Consider the following 27,458-nt stretch of genomic DNA (forward strand, 5'->3'; position numbering starts at 1 on the left):
TCTTCAACAACCAAACTGTTGGGTTCCTCAGAGAACCCATTACTGTTCATGGTTCAGAAAGGAGCCTAATAAATGAATTTAAAGGACCTCACTGGATTTTTTTTTTTTTTTTTTACAGTGGTTGTCGTTCCGGTCAGTGTGTTTTGTGTTTGCTTCCCTTGTGCCTGGTTTGGCTGTAGAGGCTCCGCTGGTGCTGTGTGAGTGATGTCATATTACCATGGTAACTATTTTGTGGAGTGTTCGTGAGTGGTTCAGGCTTCCAAGGAGTGTGTGTGTGTGTGTGTGTGTGTGTGTGTGTGTGTGTGTGTGTGTGTGTGTGTGTGTGTGTGTTGGCCGGGAGCTCCTGTGTGACCTCATGCACATCTGTGTGAGCTGGCCTGGAGGGCGGAGGGATACGTTTCCTGTGTTTGCAGGACGTAGGCGTGCGGGACAGTCGAAGGGAGCTGAATCACTGATGAGATGCAGAGCAGCTGCTGTGTGTTTGTAGTCCATGAGGAACACAGGAACCAGGGGGCCTCTGTTCTTGTCACCCTCTGATGACATCAGAGGGCGGGGCTGTGAATGACAGCGGTGAGGTTGGTGCGCAGCTGAGAAAAAGTGCTAAACTTGACAGTGGTTGTGGCCTATCACACTCACAACGGTTGGGCCATGCCCACTTCCAGACCACAGCCACTTCTGTTTTTCCCAGTTTCTCCAGCGGGGGTCTTGTGGGGTGTCCTCGGACTCGGCGTGGAGCTGCCAGCAAGTTGGTCAACATGAGGCCACGCCCACTTCCTGTTGTGATCTTTATTACGGATTCTGGAGCAAAAATTTTAGCTCTGGTGACTTCCTACTGCTACTGGTCAAAGTTGGCACAACATGTTGTACATCCGACAGGAGAGCAGGAGCTCCACAGACTCATTATTCCCCTACAAGTGGATTCACAGTAGTTTTAGTAGTATAGTATAGTATTTTATTATTTTGGAATAAAACTCTTCATGTGTTTACAATAACATGCTGTATATGTGAAACAAACGACTGCTGTTGTGAGGACAGAAATGCATAAATAAATTAATATATCTCTAACCTGCTTTGGAGGCAATAGATCATCTTTCTTTCCCCTGGGGAGGTCACATGACCCCCGTGTGTGTGTGTGTGTGTGTGTGTGTGTGTGTGTCAGTGAAAAGGCTTCTATGAAAACCACATGGAGGAACGAGAGAACGACTGAGGTAGAGAGAGGGAGGGAGGGGTGGATATATTCGACTCACTATCAGAGGCAAGACAACGTCCAGTTTGACAAGACAGAGAGGGAGAACAGAACAGAGAAGAGGAGGAGGAAGAAGAGGAAGGAGAAGGAGAAGCAGAACAACAACAACAACAACAACAACAACAACAACAACAACAAGAAAAAGAAGAAGAAGCCCTCCAGCACCAGAACAACATCCCAAACTGGAATAAGAGTCTAAAACAGGAGCCGGACCAGGTTTCTGGTCCAGGATGTTCGGCTCCCTGCGGCGCAGCAGCAGCAGCAGACTGGACCTGCAGAACCTCACCAGGTGAGAAAAAACACATCCATCTTCCACCTGACATGCTTCCTGCTGGTCCTGGAAGTCCTGGAACATCATGGAAATCAGGGAGGGGTATTCCAGACAGACAGAACCAGGGAATATGAAAACATGTCAGGGAATACGAGGTCAGTTTCCAGGAATCCAGCAACTTTTTCCAACAGGTTAAACTCATAAAACAACCATGTGTTGAAACACTTTAATGCCATCAACCAGCTGGTTTTTCCAGGACTTTGACGTTTTGGCTCGGCTTCTCTTCATTCTGTCTAATTAGAATGAATTACATGACAGCTCCAAATCACCAGCATTTGACTCCAATGTGCCACAATCTGGCTACAACACAGTTATTACTGAAAAAGACGTGCATGGATTGACACCAGGTCTTTAGAAGCAGCTTGTTTGTGCAGTTTTGACAGGTCAGCTGTGATTGGTTGTGAAGAGCAGCTGATCTCAGTAACGGGTACAGGTAATTTCATCTGGTTTTCATGGTTTTACCCAGAACATTGTTTGGTCTGGCCTTCATTTATTATTGGACCGGAACAGGTATATAAGCATAGGAAGATTTTACAAAATAATCTTATGTCATAACTCGACATTTACAGCATTAGGCAAAGCAAACACTCTTGTGTCCCTCTGAGCTCCATGGGCGTGTTGCTCTGAAAATGAGCTGACCTCAGAGCAGTGTTGCTGCTCAGCTGAAAGTGACTGAGTATCAAACAGCAGCTCTGAGGTCAGTGCTGCAGGTCTCTCTGCTGTCTGAAGCTCATCATCAGACAGTGATGGTGGCCTACATAGGGGGCGCCGGTGAGCGTCCGCTCTGTTTGTTCCACACACAGGGACGCTGCTTCACCTCAGGGAGCTCAGATGGAGTCCTGCTGTCACCACAGCCATGATTAATGAAGAGACTCAGTACAACCCTTTTGAACCAGGAGCCTGGAGTGACCAGACTGTTTTCTGCTATTTAAATAGCAAAAGTGGACTCGCCCTAAACGCACCTGCTCCATGCTCTTCAGACCGCACGCTTGGATCATTAAACTAGAGCCCCTGATGTCAGTGAGGCAGATAACACTGAAGCTGGAGGGATCACCATCTGTGTGACCCAGACAAAGCAGATAGAGAACAGTAGAGGACCCAGAATGGAGCCCTGGGGAACACCAGGCACCTGACGATCCCAGGAAACACAGAAACAGTGTGAGAACAATGTGTATGCAGGCGGCCGCACAGCCAATCAGCAGCCGGTGGAGGAGCTTTACTGCCTGCTGGGTACACTGTAACTATTTCCCCTAAAACCTCCACTATAGATCCACACGGAGCTAGACAGGAATGCCCACAAACGTCACATCCGGTTTTAGCCTGGGTGGAAAACAAAGCCTTAGCGACCATTGAGAACAACGAGCGGACAATGGTTAAGAGCTGTTGTGTGACGTTTTGCACATCGAATTTTGCTAAAAATCCGGAATTAAAGTTTATATGTTTGCCAAATATAAACACGGAGCCCATTAGAAGGAAAAGGGGTTGCAAGCCATCCGCTGAGAGGATAAATCTGGCCGTCTGTGGAACCCTACCACACCACATGTTTGGGTCTGTGGTCTCCACTTTATTACCGATAAGTTTGTAAACTGCAAAAATGCATTTTGCTTCTTGTACCTGTATGAGTGACAAATAGAACCTTACTGATGCTCTTGATTATTGATAGGTTATTGTTACGTACGCTTATGTAAAGTGCTGTTTAAGGCGTAGCTTTAGCTTAGGTTTCCTCATTCACAACACGGTTGTAGAACAGAACATAACAATGTTAACTTCCTTGCTAACTTACCTTTATTTAACCAGTAAAACTAACTGAGACATGAGTCTTAGAAGAAAAAACTGACTAAGAGGTGGTTATTGGCAAACATCTGTATTGGTCAACTCATATGTCAAAACAACTACCTGTAATTCACTCAAATGAGCTCCATAAACATGATTAATTCATTACTGGCTCTTGCTGTTTGATATTAAGGTAAGTATAATTGAACACAGCTGTAGAAAATGTAATCGTGTCTCTTACCAGGCGACTCAATCAGATAGTTGTAGATATCTCCGTACGCGACTGGACGCCATTGGGTTGGATCATCTGTCCAGTCCTTCATAAGATACGGACAACAATCGATTCCGATTCTGGTCAACTTTGACAGGTAGCGTTCTTTGTTGGCTGGCAATAAAGAATCAATGTAAGCCATTGATATTAATTTGAAAATCTCTATTTTATTAGAACATTGGATTCAAAAATCGCCCTAATGCATGGGAATCAATGAGAGCAAATCAATGTTTTCCACCCAGGTGACTCCGCCCCCCACCTATGACGCGCTGATGACACTACGCTATGTGTATCTATTCTGTTTGCTCTCTCCTGTTACAATTTACTGCTGCAATGACCCAGATCTTTTAGCCTAATCTAATCTAATCTAATATAGTGTCATGTGATCTAATCGAATTTGTGTAATCTAATCAAATCTAATCTAAGATGTGTAATCTAATTTAATCTAAACTAATCCGATGTGTTTAATGTAATATAATCCACATAACCTAATGTAATCTAATGTAATGTAATCTAATCCTATAGATGCACCTTCACAGGAATGCTGCCAAGTCAAATATGAACTTTCCAAAAAACACAAAAGGTTTGTTATGCGACTAGAGGCTCCACTTTTACTTACCTTGTTGATCGAGCTGAGACACACACACATGCAAACACACTCTGTCTTTCCACACACACACACATACATACACACACACACACACACACACACACACATGCACACACTCTCTCTCTCACTCTCTGTCTTCCTCCAAACAGCCTGGGAAACCCTTTGTCTAATCTAATTTTATCCGATCTCTCTAGTTGTTGTCTCAGAGTCTCAGAGCTCCATCAGTGTTGTTCATGTTGCTGTTACATGTTTGTTTGTTTGTTTGTTTGTTTGTTTCTCTGTCCTCTGTGTGACTTCACTGAAAATCACTCGAGCTCCAAACTCAATGGCTTCTTTTATAGCTGCACCCTCTTTAATGGCCATGACATCATCTCGCTGAACATTCACTCACACACACACACACACACACACACACACACACACACACACACGCCTCCGTTGCTTCAGTGTGTAAATGATGGAAAAAGTGATGTGCATGAGACAGGATGTAAGCAGCCAGCTCACATTTCTGCTTCACGACGTAATGCTGCCGAGCCGAAGGAGCTGAGCAGAGTTTAGACCTTCCTACCTGCAGATCACACACTGATCCTGCAGATCACACACTGATCCTGCAGATCACACACTGATCCTGCAGATCACACACTGATCCTGCAGATCACACACTGATCCTGCAGATCACACAGATCCTGCAGATCACACAGATCCTGCAGATCACACAGATCCTGCAGATCACACTGATCCTGCAGATCACACAGATCCTGCAGATCACACAGATCCTGCAGATCACACTGATCCTGCAGATTACACAGATCCTGCAGATCACACTGATCCTGCAGATCACACTGATCCTGCAGATTACACAGATCCTGCAGATCACACACAGATCCTGCAGATCACACAGATCCTGCAGATCACACACAGATCCTGCAGATCACACAGATCCTGCAGATCACACTGATCCTGCAGATCACACAGATCCTGCAGATCACACTGATCCTGCAGATCTCACACAGATCCTGCAGATCACACTGATCCTGCAGATCACACAGATCCTGCAGATCACACTGATCCTGCAGATCACACACAGATCCTGCAGATCACACACTGATCCTGCAGATCACACACAGATCCTGCAGATCACACACAGATCCTGCAGATCACACTGATCCTGCAGATCACACACTGATCCTGCAGATCACACAGATCCTGCAGATCACACACAGATCCTGCAGATCACACAGATCCTGCAGATCACACACTGATCCTGCAGATCACACACAGATCCTGCAGATCACACAGATCCTGCAGATCACACAGATCCTGCAGATTACACAGATCCTGCAGATCACACACAGATCCTGCAGATCACACAGATCCTGCAGATCACACTGATCCTGCAGATTACACAGATCCTGCAGATCACATTGATCCTGCAGATCACACAGATCCTGCAGATCACACACAGATCCTGCAGATCTCACACAGATCCCACACTGGGCAGACAAACAGTCCAACAAGATTTCAATTTAGGATCAACATGAGAGCCACAGAAAGTTAGTAAGTGTCTCATACGCATGTGATAATGTTCTAGGTTCTAATGTCCAAAATGTTTCTATTCATGTTTCATTCTGGAATAGTCACACACACCTGAGAATCCCCTTCTATATTATCCTCTCATTAGAGTGCAGACACCTGTCACTTGTACATTCAGATTACTTAATAAGATTATAAATTACAGACATAATAGCTGTACATGTGATGGCCATGTGACCGATCATGTGCACTTTCTGTCTTCTCCACATCAACACGCCCTGAACATGTGTCCAGCAGGTCCCTTAAACCCTCAGGTGAACAGAGGGGCAGGGCTGTCAGCTGATCACCACCTGGTGGTGACACGGATCAGATAGCAGGGGAGACCATCGGACAGACCGGTAAACCTAAACCTGTAGTGAGGGTAACCTGGGAACGTCTAGCAGAGAACCCTATCCAGAAGGTCCAGAGGAGCTCCCCCTGCATCTCAGGGAGGTTGGAGACATGGAGTCTGAGTGGACCCTGTTCCCTCTAATGCTCCCTCTCAGCATTAGAGGGGGTGGGGTTAGGGCTAGGCTGGGACCCCGGGGAGGACCCAGAACATGTTGGGGTGGGGGGGTCATGTAGACGCCTGGGCTGAAGTCACAGGACCAGCAACACCACGAGCTGGTCCTGCATCAGCAGCAGACAGTGGACAGATGATGAAGCTGATCTTCAGGGTGTGTGCTGACCTCTCAGTGGTGTGTTTGGCTGCAGGGTGACGGTCCAGCGCAGCCTGGAGGATGCTGAGGAGGCAGAGCGTCAGCGCCGGAGACGAGACAGGGAGAAGCTGAGAGGAGCAGGAGGTCCATCCTGCACAGAGACCCCCGAACACAACATGGCGTGAGTATGAGAAGCTGAGGGTCACGTTTCTGTTTGGACATGATCGTCCTGCGGTCAGACAGGACGGCTGGCACTGACACACTCCTGCCACTCGGGACATGGTGCAGGGAAAAATCATTCACAAGTGCAACCCAACAGGATCTTAGAGAAATATGGTTTTATTTTGAAGGGACAGGTAGATGAGAGAGGATGTTTACAGATTGGTTAGGGTTTCATTAGTTAAAATTTTAATTTGCAGCCACTAGTGCAGGATGATGTCACTGTTTAAGATGCTCTGTTTGACAGGAAGAAGAGGTCATGTGAGGTCACTTCATGGGGACTTAAACATTTGTGCTACAGATCCACTTAATGATGGAAATGAAGCAGCTAGAAAACAAATGCTAAATGAGAAAGGTGGAGCTGCTGGAGCGGCTTGCTGTTCAGCGACAGACTGTCCCGTCTGTGGCACAAACTGTCCACCGACTCAGGGCCTTTCCGATTTCTTCATGCTCTGGACGTCCACGTCCACTTTGACCGAGCCACAGATCTGACATGATGCTGCCGTGAGGCTCCTGATGAGAAAAAACACTTTTGTTTGTACTGAGTTTTAGAACGTTCAGGACAAAGATTCACAGAGGTGAAGTTATAACATCATATTAAAATTACCACTCTGCTACTGTTTGTATCATGACAGTTTTTAACGACTTCATTAATAGTAAAATTAACCTTTTGAATCCCAAGTCCAACCTTATTTCTTTCAAAACATGAGAAAAAGTCAAAAATGACCAGAACATTAGTGAAAAAACTGGCAAAAAAAAACGAAAACAAAAACATAACCTTACAAGAAAACAAAATAAAATTACCTGAAAATTTGATTTAAAAATCATAAAAAATATTCATAATTACTAAAATGGTCACTGTAAAGACAGATCAGTGCAGCTGGATCAGATTTCTTGCGTTTGGTTGTGAAAGATGCTTTTAACTGATTGAGAGGAGTATTTTCAAAGGTTTATGGAAGAAAGTTTTGGAGCCGTCTCAGTTCAACATAAAGGCAATGAAATCTGAAGCAGCAGTGATTATATTTAGCTACAACACAGAAACAACATGTGATGCAGCTCCACCAACACACAAATGAAACAAGAACTCCAATAAACACCCTCCAAAATGATAAAAGATGATAAAAGAGGAAAAACAGGAAGAAGCTCCATTTGCCAAATTCAAGTGTCAGTGTAAGTTTTGCTTCTTGACTTAGAAGCTCTCCTGTCTCAGGCTGTGTTCAGTTCTCTGATGTCACCTCTGTTTTTGTGTTGATGATAATCCAGTGAAGCCATGCCCCCCCAGGGGCTCCTGGAGGCCCCCAGCAGGCTCTGCCAGGGTTTCATTTTAATGAACCTGTAAAGGAGCCTTGACTTTCCAGCTGAGTCTCCCCTGCACCGCTGACCCAGGACTTTGTGTTTAATTGGTGGAGCTGATCCGTTCATCAGTGATGAGGAAAGCTGCTGATCTGCTGTTCCTCTGCTGTCTGACACAGCAGAGCCTGAACCCTGCAGAGCCTGAACCCTGCAGAGCGTCCTGCAAGACGACGCTGCCGCCTGCACACTGAACAACACCGAGCTGCCACCACTGCTACTGCTAATACTGCTACTACTACTACTACTACTACTACTGCTACTGCCACTATTGCTACTGCTGCTACTGCTAATACTGCTACTACTACTACTACTACTACTACTACTGCTACTGCCACTATTGCTACTGCTGCTACTGCTACTACTGCTACTGCTAGTAGTACTACTACTACTGCTAATAATAATAATAATAATAATAATAATAATAATAATAATAATAGTAATGATAATGATAATGATAATAAACTTTAATTGTATAGCACCTTTCCCAGCAGAAATGCAGCTCAAAGAGCTTTTCACTCAGAAATGACGTGCAGCCTCACATGGAAACAGACAGAAACACAGACAGAGCGCCACCAGGTGGAAAACCAGCTTTTCTTCATTTATCAACAAACTAACCTCTCCTACAGTGTCGTCACACTGTACTAAATAAAGTTAAAAGACAGAATACATAACCGCCAGTTTTTTTTGTTTGTTTGTTTTTTTTACAGGACCCATTTTAATCAAAAGAATGACCTGTTCGGTCAAAAGTGTTCAGTAAATATCGGCCCTGTTTGGCATTTGAATTGGTTGTGATTTTTTAATAAGACCCCTTTACTGATTGAGTTTGACATCCCTGATCTATGGCAGCCTGAACATTTTAATTAGAGCTGCTGAACCTCTCCCCTGCAGAGGACGGGGGTTTGGTGCCTTGCTCGAAGGCATTGTGTTTCAGAGTGATTCTGCTGGTCCAGGTTCTGCTCACTGTGAGAGATGAACACAAACAGCTGACTGTGGTCTCTGTTCTCAGCCGGGACGAGCAGCAGAAGCCGAGCTGCCGGCCGGTCCTAGAGGAGGACGAGGGTTTCAGCGACTGGAGCCACAGGCTGGAGAACCGGGAACAGCTGAGGGTCCAGGAGGCCTGCAGGGCCAGGGAGAGAAGACCCGCCACTCCTCGATGGAAATCTGAGCCTGGAGAGAAGGAGGAGGAGGAGGAGGAGGAGGAGCAATGGGAGCCTGAACCAATCAGCCGAGCCCAGGAGGCTCCAGCTGGACGGACAGGAGAGGTTTGTCCATCAGCAAGCAGCTGCAGCATCTGAGACACACACAGAGCAGCTGCTGTCACCACCACTGTCACCACGCTGGTTAACAAGGGGTTAATAAAGTGGATCAATGCAAAAAATATAAGGGAAAAAACTTTGCATACCCTATATATATATATATATATATATATATATATATATATATAGATATAGATATAGATAGATAGATAGATAGATAGATAGATAGATAATGAAATACACACACATATGTATATGTGTGTGTGTGTGTGTGAGTATGTATACATACATACATATATAGATAGATAGATAGATAGATAGATAGATAGATAGATAGTTATACACACACATACAATACAATATGTATCTATAAAACAGACGTATAATTACAATGTATAATTTTTAGTAAAATTTCCACGTGGCAGTCCCTGATGGGTCCTCAGTTTAATTTCAATTCAGTTTAAGTGCGAAAGACCTTTAATCTGCATCTCAGCACAAGAAATCTGATGCAGCATCAGTGATCTGAGATCATTGATTTTAATCTTTAGAAATACAGTTGTCATGTCATTTTTAAAAACATTTAAAAACAATTCTTTCCCCACAAAATTTTCACAAATTATTTCTAATGTACCTTTTCTCCCCTGCATGTTTTTGAGAGAAATTCAGTGAATTGTCTCAGGTGTCAAAGGGTTAATCCAGTGATTATTGATCATTGATTATTGGAACATGATGTTTGAACTGATTTGACAAGTTATGACTCCTGGACAGTTCCATAATGAACACAAACCAAAATATCTTTTCATATCAGAGTCACTACCTGTGGGGCCTCAGGAGAACCAACCTGAGGGACCGGGGCCTCAGGAGAGCCAACCTGAGGCCCCGGTGTATAGTATCCATTTTAAAATATTATAAAGTGTGTAACGGCAGTGTGGACCTGCACTGGGCTGTTCGTTTCCAGAGGATGAAACTCCAGATCAGTGAAAGTGAGATGTTTTCTGTTTTCCTTCTGCTTGGCTCCAGATGTGCAGCAGGAAACAGGAAGTGAAGGCGTCGTACAGCTCCACGGTCTTCATGATGCAGGACAGCAGCAGCCAATCAGCTGACAGGACGTCCTACCTGGTGGCCGGGACCATCCGAGCACGGTACTACATACTTTGACTTATTTATTACTGTTTTTTTTTTCTTAGTTGAGATGTTTTTTTTAAAGCCCACTGGGCTATAAATACATATATTTTTACCTCCCTGTAGAAATGGAAATTTATTTTTTGCTGTATCTGATTTTTTTTTTTCAGTGTTTTGGTAGCTGAGCCACTCGCCATATTTACTGTGTTGTGTTGTGTCCAGATCAGTGATTTAAAGAGAGCAGTGATGTAAAGAGACCAGTGAGCCCAGTAATGTAAAGAGACCAGTGATGTAAAGAGACCAGTGAGACCAGTGATGTAAAGAGACCAGTCAGACCAGTGATGTAAAGAGACCAGTGATGTAAAGAGACCAGTGATGTAAAGAGACCAGTGAGACCAGTGATGTAAAGAGACCAGTGAGCCCAGTAATGTAAAGAGACCAGTGATGTAAAGAGACCAGTGATGTAAAGAGACCAGTGAGACCAGTGATGTAAAGAGACCAGTGATGTAAAGAGACCAGTCAGACCAGTGATGTAAAGAGGCCAGTGAGACCAGTGATGTAAAGAGGCCAGTGATGTAAAGAGACCAGTGAGACCAGTGATGTAAAGAGACCAGTGAGACCAGTGATGTAAAGAGACCAGTGAGACCAGTGATGTAAAGAGGCCAGTGATGTAAAGAGACCAGTGAGACCAGTGATGTAAAGAGGCCAGTGATGTAAAGAGACCAGTGAGACCAGTGATGTAAAGAGACCAGTGAGACCAGTGATGTAAAGAGACCAGTGAGACCAGTGATGTAAAGAGGCCAGTGATGTAAAGAGACCAGTAAGACCAGTGATGTAACGAGACCAGTCAGACCAGTGATGTAAAGAGACCAGTGATGTAAAGAGACCAGTGATGTAAAGAGACCAGTGAGACCAGTGATGTAAAGAGACCAGTGAGCCCAGTAATGTAAAGAGACCAGTGATGTAAAGAGACCAGTGATGTAAAGAGACCAGTGAGACCAGTGATGTAAAGAGACCAGTGATGTAAAGAGACCAGTCAGACCAGTGATGTAAAGAGGCCAGTGAGACCAGTGATGTAAAGAGGCCAGTGATGTAAAGAGACCAGTGAGACCAGTGATGTAAAGAGACCAGTGAGACCAGTGGTGTAAAGAGACCAGTGAGACCAGTGATGTAAAGAGGCCAGTGATGTAAAGAGACCAGTGAGACCAGTGATGTAAAGAGACCAGTCAGACCAGTGATGTAAAGAGACCAGTGATGTAAAGAGACCAGTGAGACCAGTGATGTAAAGAGACCAGTGAGCCCAGTAATGTAAAGAGACCAGTGATGTAAAGAGACCAGTGATGTAAAGAGACCAGTGAGACCAGTGATGTAAAGAGACCAGTGATGTAAAGAGACCAGTCAGACCAGTGATGTAAAGAGGCCAGTGAGACCAGTGATGTAAAGAGGCCAGTGATGTAAAGAGACCAGTGAGACCAGTGATGTAAAGAGACCAGTGAGACCAGTGGTGTAAAGAGACCAGTGAGACCAGTGATGTAAAGAGACCAGTGATGTAAAGAGACCAGTGAGACCAGTGATGTAAAGAGACCAGTGATGTAAAGAGGCCAGTCAGACCAGTGATGTAAAGAGACCAGTGAGACCAGTGATGTAAAGAGACCAGTGAGACCAGTGATGTAAAGAGGCCAGTGATGTAAAGAGACCAGTGATGTAAAGAGGCCAGTCAGACCAGTGATGTAAAGAGACCAGTGAGACCAGTGATGTAAAGAGACCAGTGAGACCAGTGATGTAAAGAGGCCAGTGATGTAAAGAGACCAGTGAGACCAGTGATGTAAAGAGGCCAGTGATGTAAAGAGACCAGTGAGACCAGTGATGTAAAGAGGCCAGTGATGTAAAGAGACCAGTGAGACCAGTGATGTAAAGTGGCCAGTGATGTAAAGAGACCAGTGAGACAGTGATGTAAAGAGACCAGTGATGTAAAGAGACCAGTGAGACCAGTGATGTAAAGAGACCAGTGAGACAGTGATGTAAAGAGACCAGTGATGTAAAGAGACCAGTGAGACAGTGATGTAAAGAGGCCAGTGATGTAAAGAGACCAGTGAGACCAGTGATGTAAAGAGACCAGTGAGACCAGTGATGTAAAGAGGCCAGTGATGTAGAAGTGCTGTTAGTCAAGTGCTGTCTAGGTGCTATCTGGACCACCTGAGATGCAGGTTCATGCCGGGTGGAAAGTGGGTCAGTTATGTGTATTCAACTCATATTAACTGTATTATCTGAAGGTTTGTCAACTCTGACCCAGTTTGCACACAGCTTGTATGAACAGCAGTGACCAGCTCACAAAGCAAAACAGAACAAAGCTCGGTTCACACCTCACGCCTCTATCCCTGAATTTCCACTGGCTCGGTTTTTAGAGATCGCTGCCAAAAGCTCCAGAGCAGATCAGAGACACTTCAGTGCTCGGTCCTGTGAGCGATGAGCGCAGGGTGTGACCTCGTCAAACATATATAATCTGGACCTTTTGGAGAGTCCAGATTTTGTAAAGTGAAAAGTGCAGCATTTCACATTTTGTTTTGCTTCATTGGCCCAGAGGACAGTTCCTGCACATTGGTTTGTGTTTCTGAGCGCTGCACAAACACACCGACACACCCTGTCTCTCCTGTCTCTGCCTGCTGGAGGTGAAGCAGTTAGTCTACCAGTTCAATGACAACTTTCACCACCTCCTCCCAGTGCGAGAGCCAGTCAGGCTGACCGGACAGAGCAGGAGGAGCAGAAGGAGAACCAGCAGAGCCTCAGAGAGGAGGAGGAGGAGGGGAGAGAGCCTCAGCTGAGGAGGGAGGAGTTGCACAGAGAGGAGGAGGAGCAGAGTCAGAAGCCAGAGGAGGTGACGTTTCCATATTTCTACTACAAGCAGTAGTAATACTAATTTACACTGTATATGTATTTGTTTGTCAGTGTGTTGTTTTGTGCTCGTCAGACATCTGGCCTCTGATAACCCAAGCAGTGCCTTTATACAAAAAACGATATTCTTATATGTACTGTATATATTAAATCCATAACTCATAATGAAAAAAACAGACCCAGCAAAAGATCCATCCATGATAACCCTGCATGAACCCAGCTATTGCCTGGAGGACAGTCGCTCTGCATACTTATAACACAAAATATAAAATTCAAATGCTTTGCACTGAAATGTCTGGGTTTGGACCTGAATCCATCAACAACACTCCTGAAAACCCTCATACATGCTTACTCATTAAAAGAAAAATGTCTTAAAACCTATCAGGTGGAGTATGTTCACATTTGGAAAGCATGTCCATGCTCCTCACAGGATGAACCCCGTCAGCTTTGGTGACCTCATTTCCTTGAGCACTAGCCTCAGGCCAAAATTCAAAATTCTCTATCTCAGAATCTGTTGGCCGGAGGGTTATCTGATTTGATCAGCACACCCATGCACCTCAGAGGATGCATCCTCTTTATTTTGGTGACCTCATGACTTTTCCTCTAGCACCACGCTCAGGCCAAAATGTCAGATTTGCACAAGCGATATCAGTAAATCTAATTTGGGAATGATGCCATGGTGATTGTTGAGATTCCTTGTGATTTTGAGCGTCTTATTGCCTTTCCTGAACATCAGGGGCTGAAGGAGCAAAAACAGAGGAGGAGCCGGGAGGAGAACCAGAGGAGAACCGGGGAGGAGAGCCAGGGGAGGAGCCGGGAGGAGAACCAAGGGTGGAGCTTGGAGGAGAACCAGAGGAGAACCAGGGAGGAAAGCCAGAGGAGGAGCTTGGAGGAGGAGAACCAGAGGAGGAGCAGGGAGGAGAACCAGTGGAGGAGCACAGAGGAAAACCAGAGACGGAGCGGAGAGGATAACCAGAGGATAACCAAGGAAGAGAATCAGAGGAGGAGCAAGGAGGAGAACCAGAGGAGAACCAGAGAAGAGAATCAGAGGAGGAGCAAGGAGGAGAACCAGAGGAGGAGCTTGGAGGAGGAGAACCAGAGGAGGAGCTTGGAGGAGGAGAGGAGAAGATCTTGTGTGTCTCTGTCCAGCGGCGAGGGCGAGGAGGCGTCGCACGGCTACGGTCCAATGAGCCCGACATTCAAGGTGAGAAAACCTCCAGCAGTTCACATTTAATCATCAGTTCCAGCTGCTGTGCAGCAATGGGCCGGGCAGTTTGAGGTAATTCAGAGCAACAAGTGGAGAACAGGAAGATGAAAAGAAAGGTGGCATTCTAATGTGCATTTTGTATCAGCTGAGGCTTGAACTCTCAGTTTCTGACATGAAGGACAACTCTCTATCTCACTGAGCTAACTGACAAGTGTCAGTTCATGTGAGGCTTCACAAACTGACTAAGACAGTCACATGACAGCAGCTGCCTATACATGGAAAGACAGATTTTAAATCACTGTAAGCAGCTGGCACAGCCTCTCACCTGCTGCTGTGTCCTGATTGGAGGAAAGCTCTGCCTTTCCCTGTCAGTCATTTAGTTAACAGAGGTTAATACTGGCTAGCTGTCTCCAGCTAACTCGTTAATATTGATATTAGCGAGAGGCTGATTTATGAGTTCAAAAAGACGCCAGACGTTAGCTGCAAACCTGTTGTAGCTCCTGTCACGCCAACGCTGCATCAAACGTTCAATACAAGTCCAACTCGACCAGCAAAACAAGCAACAATTTAATTACAATAAATGAATAAATAATTAAATGAATAAATAAATACCATTCAAATTATAATAATAATAATAAAAAATAAAAATATGAAAATTGTGCTTTTTACTGATAATTACAATAAAATTACAATAAAATTCCATGAAACCCTGTAATTTAATGATTAAAATGATTTCGTGGAGGCATCAGCATCAGATGTGTTGTGTTCAAAGGGCAGGAGGATATTAACAAAGACATGAGGACATGAACTATGTTTCCATGTTGATAAGCTGATTATTGATTATTGATTATTGATCAGTGTGTCTCCTGTTCTGTTCCAACAGAAACTCCTGATCCAGTTTTACCCCGTGAGTCTCTGCATGTTTCCCATCACGTTCCCTGTGCCGCTGGTTTTAAAATGCTGTTTTTTTTTTTCTTTTCTTTGTGAACTTGGATGTAAAGGCAGATTAATATCCAGAGTCAGGCTCTTGAGTGTTTGGGCAGTGTTTGCTCTGGACAGCTCAGCGCAGACGTGCTTGTTCTTCTGTTTGTTGTTTTGTTTCCGTCCTGATTTTCATCTCATATCATCACATTTCATTTCTCCCCCGTTTGTCTTCACAAACGGTCTTGTTTCGAAGAGAGGAGACAGGCGTAATGCATGTTAGCTCTTACCCTTCATGCAGCAGGCATGCAGTGTGTGTGTGTGTGTGTGTGTGTGTGTGTCACTCTGTGTATCTGGAGGTTTATGGGTCTCTGACATTCACAGTGTTTCCATCCTCATGATTTGTTCTGCTGGATCACACAGAGTAACCTCACATTAGGGTTAGAACCACCTTTCTCAATGCGGCGCGTCACCACCCCCTGGTGGTACACAGAGGTACTGCAGCAGGTACATGATAAATCTGAAAATAGAAAAAGATCTTGTCTTACAGGGTTTTGAAAATAAGTATTTATGTTCTAAGCAGATAAATTGTTGTTTTCTAGCTGTAACGAGATAATTTGACATGACAACGAGGACAGACGTCATTAGGACGTGAAAAACAACATGACCACAGCATAACGAGCAGAGGGATGCTGCATCACGGCCGCAGCACACTGCAGTAAACTGCATCATAACTGATCAGGTAGAGAAGCCTGACTGGAGCAGGACTGATTTGTCAGGGCTGATATTGATTATTAGTAATGCAGGACACTGGTAACAGAGTGTTAGAGCCACACTCATTCATTTATGCTCATCTGTGATAAATCTGAAAACTTTAGCTCAGAGCAGCTGATCAGGCCTGTTGTGTTTGAATGCACTGAAACTTTATTTAAACTGAGAGCAGCTCAGTCACAAGGCCCCGCCCACTCGCTGCTGTCCTGCTGTCTGTCAGACAGAGGGGCGGAGCCTGACTGGTTTCCATATCGACCCTTATGCCAATCAAAATTATGATCCTGATTATTGATGAATCCTGATGAAGTGATAGATTATTGGTGGATTTCTATTTTTTGTCAATCCAAAAGGTGATGAGGTCACTCAGCAGTGTGTGTGTGTGTGTGTGTGTGTGTGCGTGTGTGTGTGTGTGCGTGTGCGTGCGCGTGCACGTGTGTGTGTGTGTGTGTGTGTGTGTGTGTGTGTGTGTGTGTGTGTGTGCTTGCAGGAGGAGCTGGACAGCAGAGTGGATGCTTCCTACAAGGTGAGTGTCAGTGTGAGGGGTCAAAGGTCAGCAAGATCTACAGTTTGATTTGCTGCAGAAGGTCAGAGGTCAGGAGGTCAGGAGGTCAGAACAAAGTGAATTTGTGATGATGAAACTTCAGCTTCACTGTCTAATGCTGTGAATGTTCTTGTGGATTATGGATTATTTTTTGTTTTTCATTGAGTTTTGATGTAAACTGACGGTTGAAAGTGCAGCAGAACCTCAACCTGCTGCTTCCTCAGCTCCTGACGGCAGACTTCATTTATTTATGAATGAATTCTCTATTTAAATTAATTCTCTGCCCTGCGATGGACTGGCGACCTGTCCAGGGTGTTTCACTGCCTTCACCCTATGAGTGCTGGGATAGGCTCCAGCACCCCCCCGCGACCCTAGTGAGGATAAACGGTTTAGAAGATGAATGAATGAATGAAATTAATTCTCTATTTATAAAACGTTTTGTGATTCAGTGATATTTTGTATGGTAACTCTGTTGTAATTTTCACCTTTTTTTTTTTTTAAGTTTTTTTGAGTTTTTGCGTTTTTTGAGTCTTTTGAGTTTGTGCTGTCATGCATGCTGTGTTTCTCTCCTCAGATCACAGAGAGAGCCGAGTCTCTGAGGAGGAGGTGAGTCTGCAGGGAAACCACCACGCTGCTCACATCTGTGTGTGTGTGTGTGTGTGTGTGTGTGTCACTGCTGATCTCCAGTGATCAACTCATGCAAATATGCAAATTTTGTGAATGGAAATTCTCGTCATTGCCGTTGCGTTGATGCTGTAACCTCACAAATGTCATCAGTTTGTGAGGTTACAGCATCACCGTGTCACAGAACACTGCACTGACATCAGTTGTGTGATTTGTTCAGCTGAGAGAGACGATGCTGCTCAGCGTGAAGATATTCCTCTCAAGTCAAACTGCCCTGGATGCATAGAGCTTTGAAAGCTCTGCGGCTCCCAGGGATCACTGGTCTAATGTGAACGTTCAGTCAGCATCTCAAAATCGTCACTGAACAAACTTTCACTTTTCAAACTGTTTTCAACGACTTTTCAGCAGCGACCTCAGGCGCTTTTCAAACATCTTTTCACCTGAAAACTTTCACCACGACTCGTCATCTGCACTGTTTCTGCAGCCTGAACGTCACGAAGAAGAGCCCGCCGCCGCCGCCACCGCCGGCCGTGTGCACGCTGGACAGCCGGCTGGAGCGCTACACACACGCCGCCCAGGTGAACGCACAGGCTCACCTGGCCGCACATCAAACCGCCTCACACAACGTGGTTGCATTTATGAGCCGCTGGGTCCAGAAAGTTCATAAGTTCATCATCAGGAGAGTCTTTCAGGGGTTCCTCAGCGGTATCAGACTCTTCATCGCAGCTTCAAATCTAAGATAAGAAGTTTCTGCAATACCCCCCACCCCCCCAAAAACAACAACAACAACAACAACAACAACAACAACAACACCTGAACAAGATTAAAATTAAATTACCCTGAGGAACCCCTAGAAGACCCTGAGGAACTTTGAGCCACCTTGAGGGCTCTCAGACCAGAGGAGCCTCTAAAGAGTGTGCTGTTAGATCTGGCCAGTGGGAAACATCTGGAAACGTCTCATTGTCCCCAGATCTCCTGCAGTGAAGTCAAAGCGGGCAGAGCAGCAGACCTGCCGAGCCCCGCCGAGCCCGTGGCCTCCAGGAGGAACCTGTTTGAGTCCTGGAGCCGGAGCCCCGTCAGCCTGAACCCAGCCAAGGTGAACACACTGCCTCAACACACAACACCACACTGCCTCTAACAGTGTAATAACACTGAGCACGTTCACATGCACACCATATTCCGGTTCGGGTCAATATTCCGGTTAAGGTAACTGCGCCGCGGCAACTGGAATATTCCGTTTACATGTTACTTTGCATGCCCCCGTGTTTTGGCGTATTCCACTCTCTGACGTAATGCGACACTCAGCCGCGGGGGGCAGCAGTACATGTATAGGCGTCTGGTCTGCCGGAAAAACAGACGAAGAAGTCTTCTTGCTCGTCTTCTTCTTCTTTTTCTTCTTCTGCTGTCGCTATTTCTATGTTTTCTCCCATCGATATCCTCCGTGATATTTAAGTCTTTCATTAGCTGAAGGCAGACTGCAGTCTCCTGGCTCTTGCTGCTGTTCGCCCTGCCGTTTTCCCCGCTTGCAGGTAACCATAGCAACAAAGACGCCACAGAATTCCTTGTGAGTCGAGCATGCGCAGTCGTGACTGAATATTCCGGTTCGGGGAGTTTTCCGACTAAGGTGGTTACATGCCCCAATATTCCGGTTGGAACAGGCATATGCCAGGGGGCTTATTCGGAATTCTCTCCAACCGGAATACGACCTTAATCGGGTTCGGTGCGTGTTTACATGACACGTGCGCAACCGGAATATTGCGAATATTCCGGTTAATACAGGAATAAGGTGTGCATGTAAACGTGCTCACTGTAATAACACATGTGGTGGTAACAGCACTGTTACACTGGCTCAACAGTGTAATAACAGTGCAATGACACAGGTGGCGGTAACGGTAGTGTTACTGTGGCTGTAACAGTATAATAACACTGTAATAACACATGTGATGGTAACAGCAGCGTAACACTGGCTCTAACAGTATAATAACAGTATAATAACACAGGTTGTGGTAAGGGCAGTGTTACTGTGGCTGTAACAGTGTAATAACAGTGTAATAACACAGGTGGCGGTAACGGTAGTGTTACTGTGGCTGTAACAGTGTAATAACAGTGTAATAACACAGGTGGTGGTGACGGCAGGGTTACTGTGGCTGTAACAGTTCAATAACAGTGTAATAACACATGTGATGGTAACAACAGCATTACACTGGCTGTAACAGTGTAATAACACAGGTTGTGGTAAGGGCAGTGTTATTGTGTTTGTAACAGTATAATAACACTGTAATAACACATGTGATGGTAACAGCAGCGTAACACTGGCTGTAACAGTGTAATAACAGTGTAATAACACAGGTTGTGGTAAGGGCAGTGTTACTGCGGCTGTAACGGTGTAATAACAGTGTAATAACACAGGTGGTGGTAACAGCCCTGTTACACTGGCTGTAACAGTGTAATAACAGTGTAATTACACAGGTGATGGTAACAACAGTAGTAATTAATGTCTGAGTAGTTGCTGACGAGGTGTGATAGTGGCAGCAGTAACGGTTTCAGCAGATGTAATGGTGATATTACTGATAATAACAACAGCAGTGGTTGCTATAGTAACAGTTGCTAAAGTAACCACAGAAACGCCCCTCCCCCACAGAGGAAATGAGCTTGTTCATTGTCTTCTGTCTGTGAATGAGAAAGGCAGCTGACTTCATCCTCATGTTTGTGTCAGGACACAGAGGCTCTGAAAGTGGGCGTGGCCGAGCTCGTCAGCCAATGGGTGAGAGGCGGTGCAGACGGGAGCCGAGACGCTGCGACCACACCGGCGGTGAGTCCCGCTCGAACATCTCTGATCTGTTTCAACTCTTGGACATGAGACTCTAAGGCTGATTTCTCCAAACTCTTGTTTTTCTTTGTCCGTTCTCTCCTCGTCCTCCTTCATGCCTGCTAACCTCCGTCTCTTTCCTTTAGCTCAGGTAACCACTGCATCCTCATCACATTTACCTTGTCTAACCCTAACCCTTACCTTGTCAGTGCCACTCACAGCCAGCCTGATGTGGCGTGCGTTAACACTGACCTCAGTCCAGTCTCACCTGTCCTGCTGTGCTGCACACCTGCTCCAGTGTGGCATCAGGAGGCGGCATGACTCACCTGCAGGGGACCCAGCCGCTCGCCGTGTGAAGTCCACACAGGCCGTCAGGCGCTCCGTCGTCTGAAAGCCTCCTGCATGGATTTAGTTTAATTTAAAACTGCTCAAAAAGCTGTTCAAAGCAAGAAACAATGCTCCTCCTGGTCACATACAAACAGGTTTTCTTCAAGGAACAGGAGCTACAACTTAAGAGGATATATATATATATATATATATATACACACACACACATATATATATATACACATATATATATCAGGTTCAGGTTACTTTATTCGTACCCGTAGGTAGATTTGTCCTGCAGTGAGTTGTCCAAGCACACATACACATCCAAACATTGCATCATGCAAACATAATAACCAGAAACCATTGTTATAAAGTGCTACATAGGTCAAGGCTCCACCAATAAACACACGGATTTCCTAAAACACAAAATGACGAGGGGAAAATTAGTTTATAACAAGAATATATATATACATACATATACATACACACACTCACACACACACATATATATATATATATATATATATATATATATATACAGTACAGGCCAAAAGTTTGGACACACCTTCTCATTCAATGCGTTTTCTTTATTTTCATGACTATTTACATTGTAGATTCTCACTGAAGGAATCAAAACTATGAATGAACACATGTGGAGTTATGTACTTAACAAAAAAAGGTGAAATAACTGAAAACATGTTTTATATTCTAGTTTCTTCAAAACAGCCCCCCTTTGCTCTGATTACTGCTTTGCACACTCTTGGCATTCTCTCCATGAGCTTCAAGAAGGTGTGTCCAAACTTTTGGCCTGTACTGTATATATAATTTTTGTTCCATAAAAATGCTGATAAAATGTCAGATTGTCTCTGAAACGATGCACATGGGACAGTGAATGAATGAGAAGTCTAAATGTGTGTGAATGTGACAGATATTCCTCTCTGGGTTTCAGGGCAGCTCCTCTGGTAAAAGATATAAATTTATGGTGACGGGTCACGGCAAGTATGAGAAGATCTCTGTGGATGACGATGATGAAAACACAACCTGCCACTCAGGTACGAGTCCAGCCCACCTGCAGCCTTACAGCTCCTCCCAGTTCCTCTGCATGTCCAGGGTTTTCTCCCCAGGACGTCCCGGCTAATCTCCTCCCAAAGTGAGCAGTGGCCAGACCAGCAGCTGCTTCGACCAGAAACTCACATTCTGACTCCGTGTTGTGATCTTTCGCTCGCTGCAGGATCTGATAAATGGTTTGTTGATGTGGAAAATGTGGAGGAATGTGTGAACGTCTCCAAATAGGCTCATTAGATTCTAGGTGGAAATACATAAATGAAATTATGTCCTCACAGTTTTCTGTTATTTAAATGTCACTGTTTATATGTGGGCAAAAATCTGGGTAAAAAAAAAAAAAATGAAGAATTAAATGCAGTAATAATTTATTTTATTAATGTCTTATTTTGGACATAAATCAAATTCTAAAGGCCCATTAAGAAGCTGTGCTTCCCAAACTTACTATAAAAATAATTAGAATTATAAATGATAAATTATTACTGGTTATAAAATAAATTAACATTCGATTATGGACGCCATTCAGTGAGATGAGAGATTTTGGTTTAGAGCGTTAGGAACCTGAAAGCCAGCAGGAAGACTGTAATGCACATGGTGACATCACATTCTGTACTGATAAATGTTTTCAGGCGTTAGCCGTGTCTGTGACACTTGATTCAACTGTTACCGGTGGTTACCACCAGTAACCACAGATAACGTCCAATCAGAGGAGAGATAACAGTCCGATCAGGTGCTGTGTCGCTGTGCTGCCTCGTCCTCCATCCCACTGAAATGTTTTCAGGAGCCAAAGCTCTGTGCTGAATCTGAAGTAATGAGAAAAGACAAGAGAAGAGTTTCCAGTCGACTTTATGTGTTTGTGACAGTCACACAGGAATCAAAAGCAGGTTGGAGCTCAAAGCGTCGGTGCAGTGAGCGGCGCCGCGGTCGGATCACCCCGACCTCCGGCCCGCCACGTCACACCACGCCGACAGTGTTCAAAACCAGCACAGAGAAAAAAAACATCAAAATCACAACTGCAACGTCATGCTATTCATGCTGTTCATGAGTTTCTGTGATGTCACTCGTTTGCTTCGGGCGCCATATTGGGGACCATCACCATGGCAACTGTAGCCGGTTGCTGCTAGCAAAACCTGTGCTGGAGCTGGCAGAGCTGACAGCAACAGAGCCAGCAGAACACGCCGGACAGCCTCATGTGTGTTTATCTGTTAAAAGACATTTTATCAAAGATTCGACCAAAGGTCCCAAAGGTCCCAAAGGTCCCAAAGGTCCCGAAGGTCCCGAAGGCCCCGAAGGTCCCGAAGGCCCCGAAGGTCCCGAAGGTCCTGAAGGTCCTGAAGGTCCCGAAGGTCCCGAAGGTGGCGCTGTGATGTCACATCAAACACATGAAGAGCAACAGACAAATGAAACATCACACATCATATGCAACCTTCTGATGTCACTCCATTTCCCCCAGTCCCTTTTCTGAAGTCCTGATCATCATCATCATTATCATCACCATCATCATCATCATCATCACCATCATCATCATCATCATCACCATCACCATCATCATCACTGCACCATGTGATCCACACCAGACTCCAGCTGAATGTAAAAATATAATAAAACCTGTGGGGTCTGACTGTCATGTCGCTGAAACCCCAAACACAGAGCAGCATATAATCCCTCAGATTAAACCCCACATCCTGTCCTCTGCCGTAGTGTTGTGTTGTCTAGTTCCCCGTGTGTGTGTGTGTGTGTGTGTGTGTGTGTGTGTGTGTGTGTGTGTGTGTGTGTGTATGTGTGTCCACAGCAAAACAGCTCCAGAATAAAACAACTCTTTTAGAAACACTTTTAAAGCAGCACCAACAAACAGGATTATCACTAGAGAAAGAAAAACATAAAACTAATATAAAACTAGTTCTGCTGCATTTTTTAAACTGTTCTTTCTCTTTTTCTATTTAAACTGGAAAGTAGATCCAATTTGTAATTAATCTGAGAAAAATGGGCACCAGGACATGTTTTTTTTTGTTTGTTTGTTTGTTTTTTTGTTTTTTTGTTTTGTTTTGTTTTGTTTTGTGATAGTCTTCTTTGTCGGTGTTGGTTTATGTGCTGAAAGTGTCGGTGGCGTCACACTAACTGAAGAACTAGACGAGCCAAACGGCAGCAGACGAGCAGGTTTGGACTGAATGTCACCAGAACCAAGAGTGTGGAGGTTTTCACATGTCAGCAGCATCATGGGAATCTTGACCTGCTGGGTAACTCAGGATGTAGTTTCCTGTCCCAATGTGTTGCAGGCATGTCCACATCACGTTCCTCTGACCAGACCTTCACATTCACCTTCACCTTCACCCTCACCCTCATCTTCATCCTCATTCTCCTGCCCTGTTGTTCCAGGAATGTAAAAGCCCTATTTATTACAAAGAGATTAGAAAACATCCTACCAGCGGTGTACACTAAGAGCTAGCACTCTTTAGAAAAATAGAAAAAAAAATAGAGCATGACACAAGCAGCAATCTCAGTATCTACATGCACTCAACTCTGAATCCAACCAGGTGATCACAGAATAATAAAAAACAAAAACAAGAACAAAACCCTCTGAAACACATAATTGTCATTTGATTAAGATTTCATTTCTGTATTATGGCTCAGATTTTTACCTCAAAAATTTATCATTGCTGATTTTTTTTTTATTTATATAACTTACAGGTAACTGCCATAATAAAGGAAACACCACATTAAGTGTTTTATTGGATGTTTGGATGTGATGGTCAAGTTTAGTCAGTGTTGGCCGTTACCTGTGGCTGTGCACATTAAAAATGAAAACTGCAGAGAGACACGCCTTAATTTGGTTTGGGGTTGATTTTTTGGCATGTGCACAATAAAGGATCATTTGCTTTTCTGTTTTATTTTGAAAGACTATAGCAATGCTCTTGTACAAGACCCAGGGCCACATGCATAAACGATGCGTATGCCCAAAAACCCATGAATACTCAGTGGTTCTCAACCTGAGGTCCAGGGCCCCCCAGGGGTCCTTGAGGTGGTTCCAGGGGGTTCCCAGGAAAACAGGGAATATTTTAATTTCACTGTTATTTAACTGAAGAGAAGTTAATCCAGTGAGAGAATGTATAAGAATGACTGCTGTGTTAATAGATTTGTCTTCACTGATAATCTGCTAATCTACCGTCTGGAATAACTAAATCTGGTCAGACGGGATCTCTGAGACGACGTCTCATCAAACACGGGCCCACAGCCTGATGTTCATCAGTCACCAAACAGGTGGAGAACCACTGCTTCAGACCAGGTTACCGTGCGCTCTGAGGCTGATGTGATGAGGTGGAGATGAAATAAAAGAGAATATTTTAGTAAAATCTTGCTTGTTTAGGTTGATAAGCCACTGCACTGACAGTGTTTTTTTCTCTCCTTGGTTTACACAGATAAAATACCAATCAAAGGCACATTTCTCAATGTAACATTGATTACTTACTTTAGTTTAAGTTTAGTTTAATCAGTTTTATCATTCTTTTAATTTACATTCGTAATTCGAGCCATGTGTACGTACGTCTTTGTAAATCTGATGAAAAGAATGCATGTGCATATTTCTGGCTTTGTGCGTACACACAGTTTTAGTAATAAGTCTACACAGAGTTTTGTGCATGTGGCCCCTGGAGGACTAGAGCATGACCAGGTGATAATTTTCAGCAGTTTAAGTCCTGGCGTGGGAGCGCTGCCTCCTCACTGCAGCCTCTATTTAATCACTCTAAGCGACAAATGGTTGCATGATGCTATACTTTGTACTGAATTAACTACCCTAAATATGATTCTTGTGATCTTTCCACTTGAAATGAATTACACAACAGATAAACCAATAACCTATTACCAATTTTTATCCTTGCAATAGATGTTAATACATTTCTGATCAGTTCAAGTTACACAACTTGTAGCTGTGGATGCACCAAATCCTTTGGCTTTTCTGTTGAAATCTTTGGGCTCCTCATCCTGAGATTTCCGGTGCAGCAGCCCCCTTTCAAACACCGCAGCGATCTTAGCGAGGGGCTTCTCAGCGGCTTCCTTCAGCTTCCGGGCATCGAAGCGGGGACTGTACAGCAGAATTGGAAGCCGATTCACAAAGGACGGAACCTCTGCCTGGTTATCTTTAGACAGCTTCTTCTTGTCTGTGTCACTCTTGTTGGTCTTGATTTGCTGGATGATTCTGTCTTTGGTGGAGAACATCTGAAAGAGGACAGCGTCCCACATCTTCAGCGCTCTTGGCGCACTCTTGGGACTCTCTTTGTCCTTGACCACCTCCAGACTGGCGGATTGCTCTGCTGATGTGGTGTCATTGCTGCCTTGGTCGGTTTTCATGTTGCCACTGCTGGAGTCGGTCTGCAGTTTCGCCTCTGGCTCTGGAAACTTTGGCTCTTCAGGCTCAACAACCATGTGTTTCTTGAGCCGTGACCATCCGCTGAGCTTGGCCTTGAGGCCTTTTGGTTTCTGCACCGGTTTGGGCTCAGCAGGTGAGGGAGTTGCGTCGGCCGTGGCAGCCGTCCCATCAGCAGTTGAAGATGCAGGTGATGTCGCTGACTTCGTACAAGGTGTGTCTGCGAGGGCTTCCATCCGGGCGGCTGTCGGTTTCGACACCAGGACGTCCTTGTCCTGCAGTCCAGTTTTTGGCTGAGATGGCGGTGACGTTCCTCTGTTTGGTGATGGAGGTTTGACTGAGACTGAGGCCTGAGGCAGAGAGGCAGGAGTGGCAGAGTCAATCACAGCGGCTTTAACTATGGATGGTTTCATGACAGTATCTGTTGCTGGTTCTGCAGGGGAAATGTTCTGTACTCGTGGCTCTGTGGGAGGCTGAACTCTACTGGCATGTGAGTTAGTCTGCATGGAATCAGGGGAAGACTTTGCAGAGGCATTAGTTTCTACAGAGGGTTTAGTTTCTACAGAGACAGAGGAGGGTCTAGATTGTACTTTCATGGTAGGTTTGGAAGTCAAAACAGGATCAGAGGAACGGGTGGGAGCTTTAGTTTCAACAGTAAGGGGTAAGGAGGGTTTTTCTGCATTAATGGAGTTTGTTGCTGGGTTTGTTCCTGTATGTCTTGCCAGGCAATGTATTTTTACCACAGGACTACTAGTTGGGGTTGAGCAGTTTTTAGATGTGGCTGGTTTTACAACAGGGTCTATTTCTGGAATTGAGATGCTCTCTACAGCTGACTTTGAACAGGGTTGATTGGTAGTAGTAGGTGTGTTAGTTCTTCGAGGTATATGGGGAGGACTCATCTGGTTTTTCATCATGACTGGGGAGGGTTTAGTTTGTGTGGTCTGGTTTAACAAGAAGGGAATCTGAGAGGACTGAGTCAAGGTTGTCGCGTTTATAATAGAGGTGTTACATGCCACAAGCTCTGAGAAAGGGGAAGCTCTTATTCCAACCCCAGGTTTAGTAAAGTGTTTAGTTTCTATAGGAGGGCTAAGTGGGGCTTTAACATATCTGGGGGCTTCAGCAGGGGGGTGAATATTTATAGCCGGGTTGTTAGTCTGAATGAGCTGTGTGAGGGCTTGTGCATTTGCAGTTTGGATATTAAATTTTATAGGTTTGTTTGTTTCCATCACTTCAGCATGAGAACTCACTGAGCTGCTGGCCGAGAGTTGAGCATTATCAGTGGACATGGTGATTAGGCCCTGTGACATAATGCCTTGGGCTTTTACGCTGACATTTGGGAACCCAGGGGAAGGGTAAACCCTTGCCTGAGTCATAGATTTTCCAGAGTGTTTAGTTTCTATAATGGGGTTTACTAAAGGCCTGTTGTCTACAGTGATCTGGGTGAAGGAGGATTGTTCATGCACAGAGGTTTTGTTAGTAAGTCTAGGCTCGGGTGTTACAAATGCTCTGTGCACAACAGCAGGGCTGTG

General features: G+C 44.8%; 1 protein-coding gene across 1 annotated transcript; it reads left to right on the top strand.

The window, feature by feature from the left end:
• The first annotated feature begins 1,476 nt into the window (after positions 1 to 1,476).
• Positions 1,477 to 21,800, top strand: LOC115357273 (lymphocyte-specific protein 1-like). The gene is made up of 14 exons (XM_030048692.1): positions 1,477 to 1,535; positions 6,518 to 6,643; positions 9,041 to 9,296; positions 10,311 to 10,432; positions 10,635 to 10,638; positions 14,041 to 14,508; positions 15,395 to 15,418; positions 16,691 to 16,726; positions 17,319 to 17,350; positions 17,853 to 17,946; positions 18,339 to 18,464; positions 20,085 to 20,180; positions 21,457 to 21,559; positions 21,739 to 21,800. The coding sequence occupies exons 1-14, from the start codon at positions 1,477 to 1,479 to the stop codon at positions 21,798 to 21,800; spliced, it is 1,608 nt and encodes a 535-aa protein (XP_029904552.1).
• Positions 21,801 to 27,458: the final 5,658 nt, after the last annotated feature.

The sequence above is a fragment of the Myripristis murdjan genome, chromosome 3, assembly GCF_902150065.1.
Source record: "Myripristis murdjan chromosome 3, fMyrMur1.1, whole genome shotgun sequence".
NCBI classification, from domain to species: Eukaryota; Metazoa; Chordata; class Actinopteri; order Holocentriformes; family Holocentridae; genus Myripristis; species Myripristis murdjan.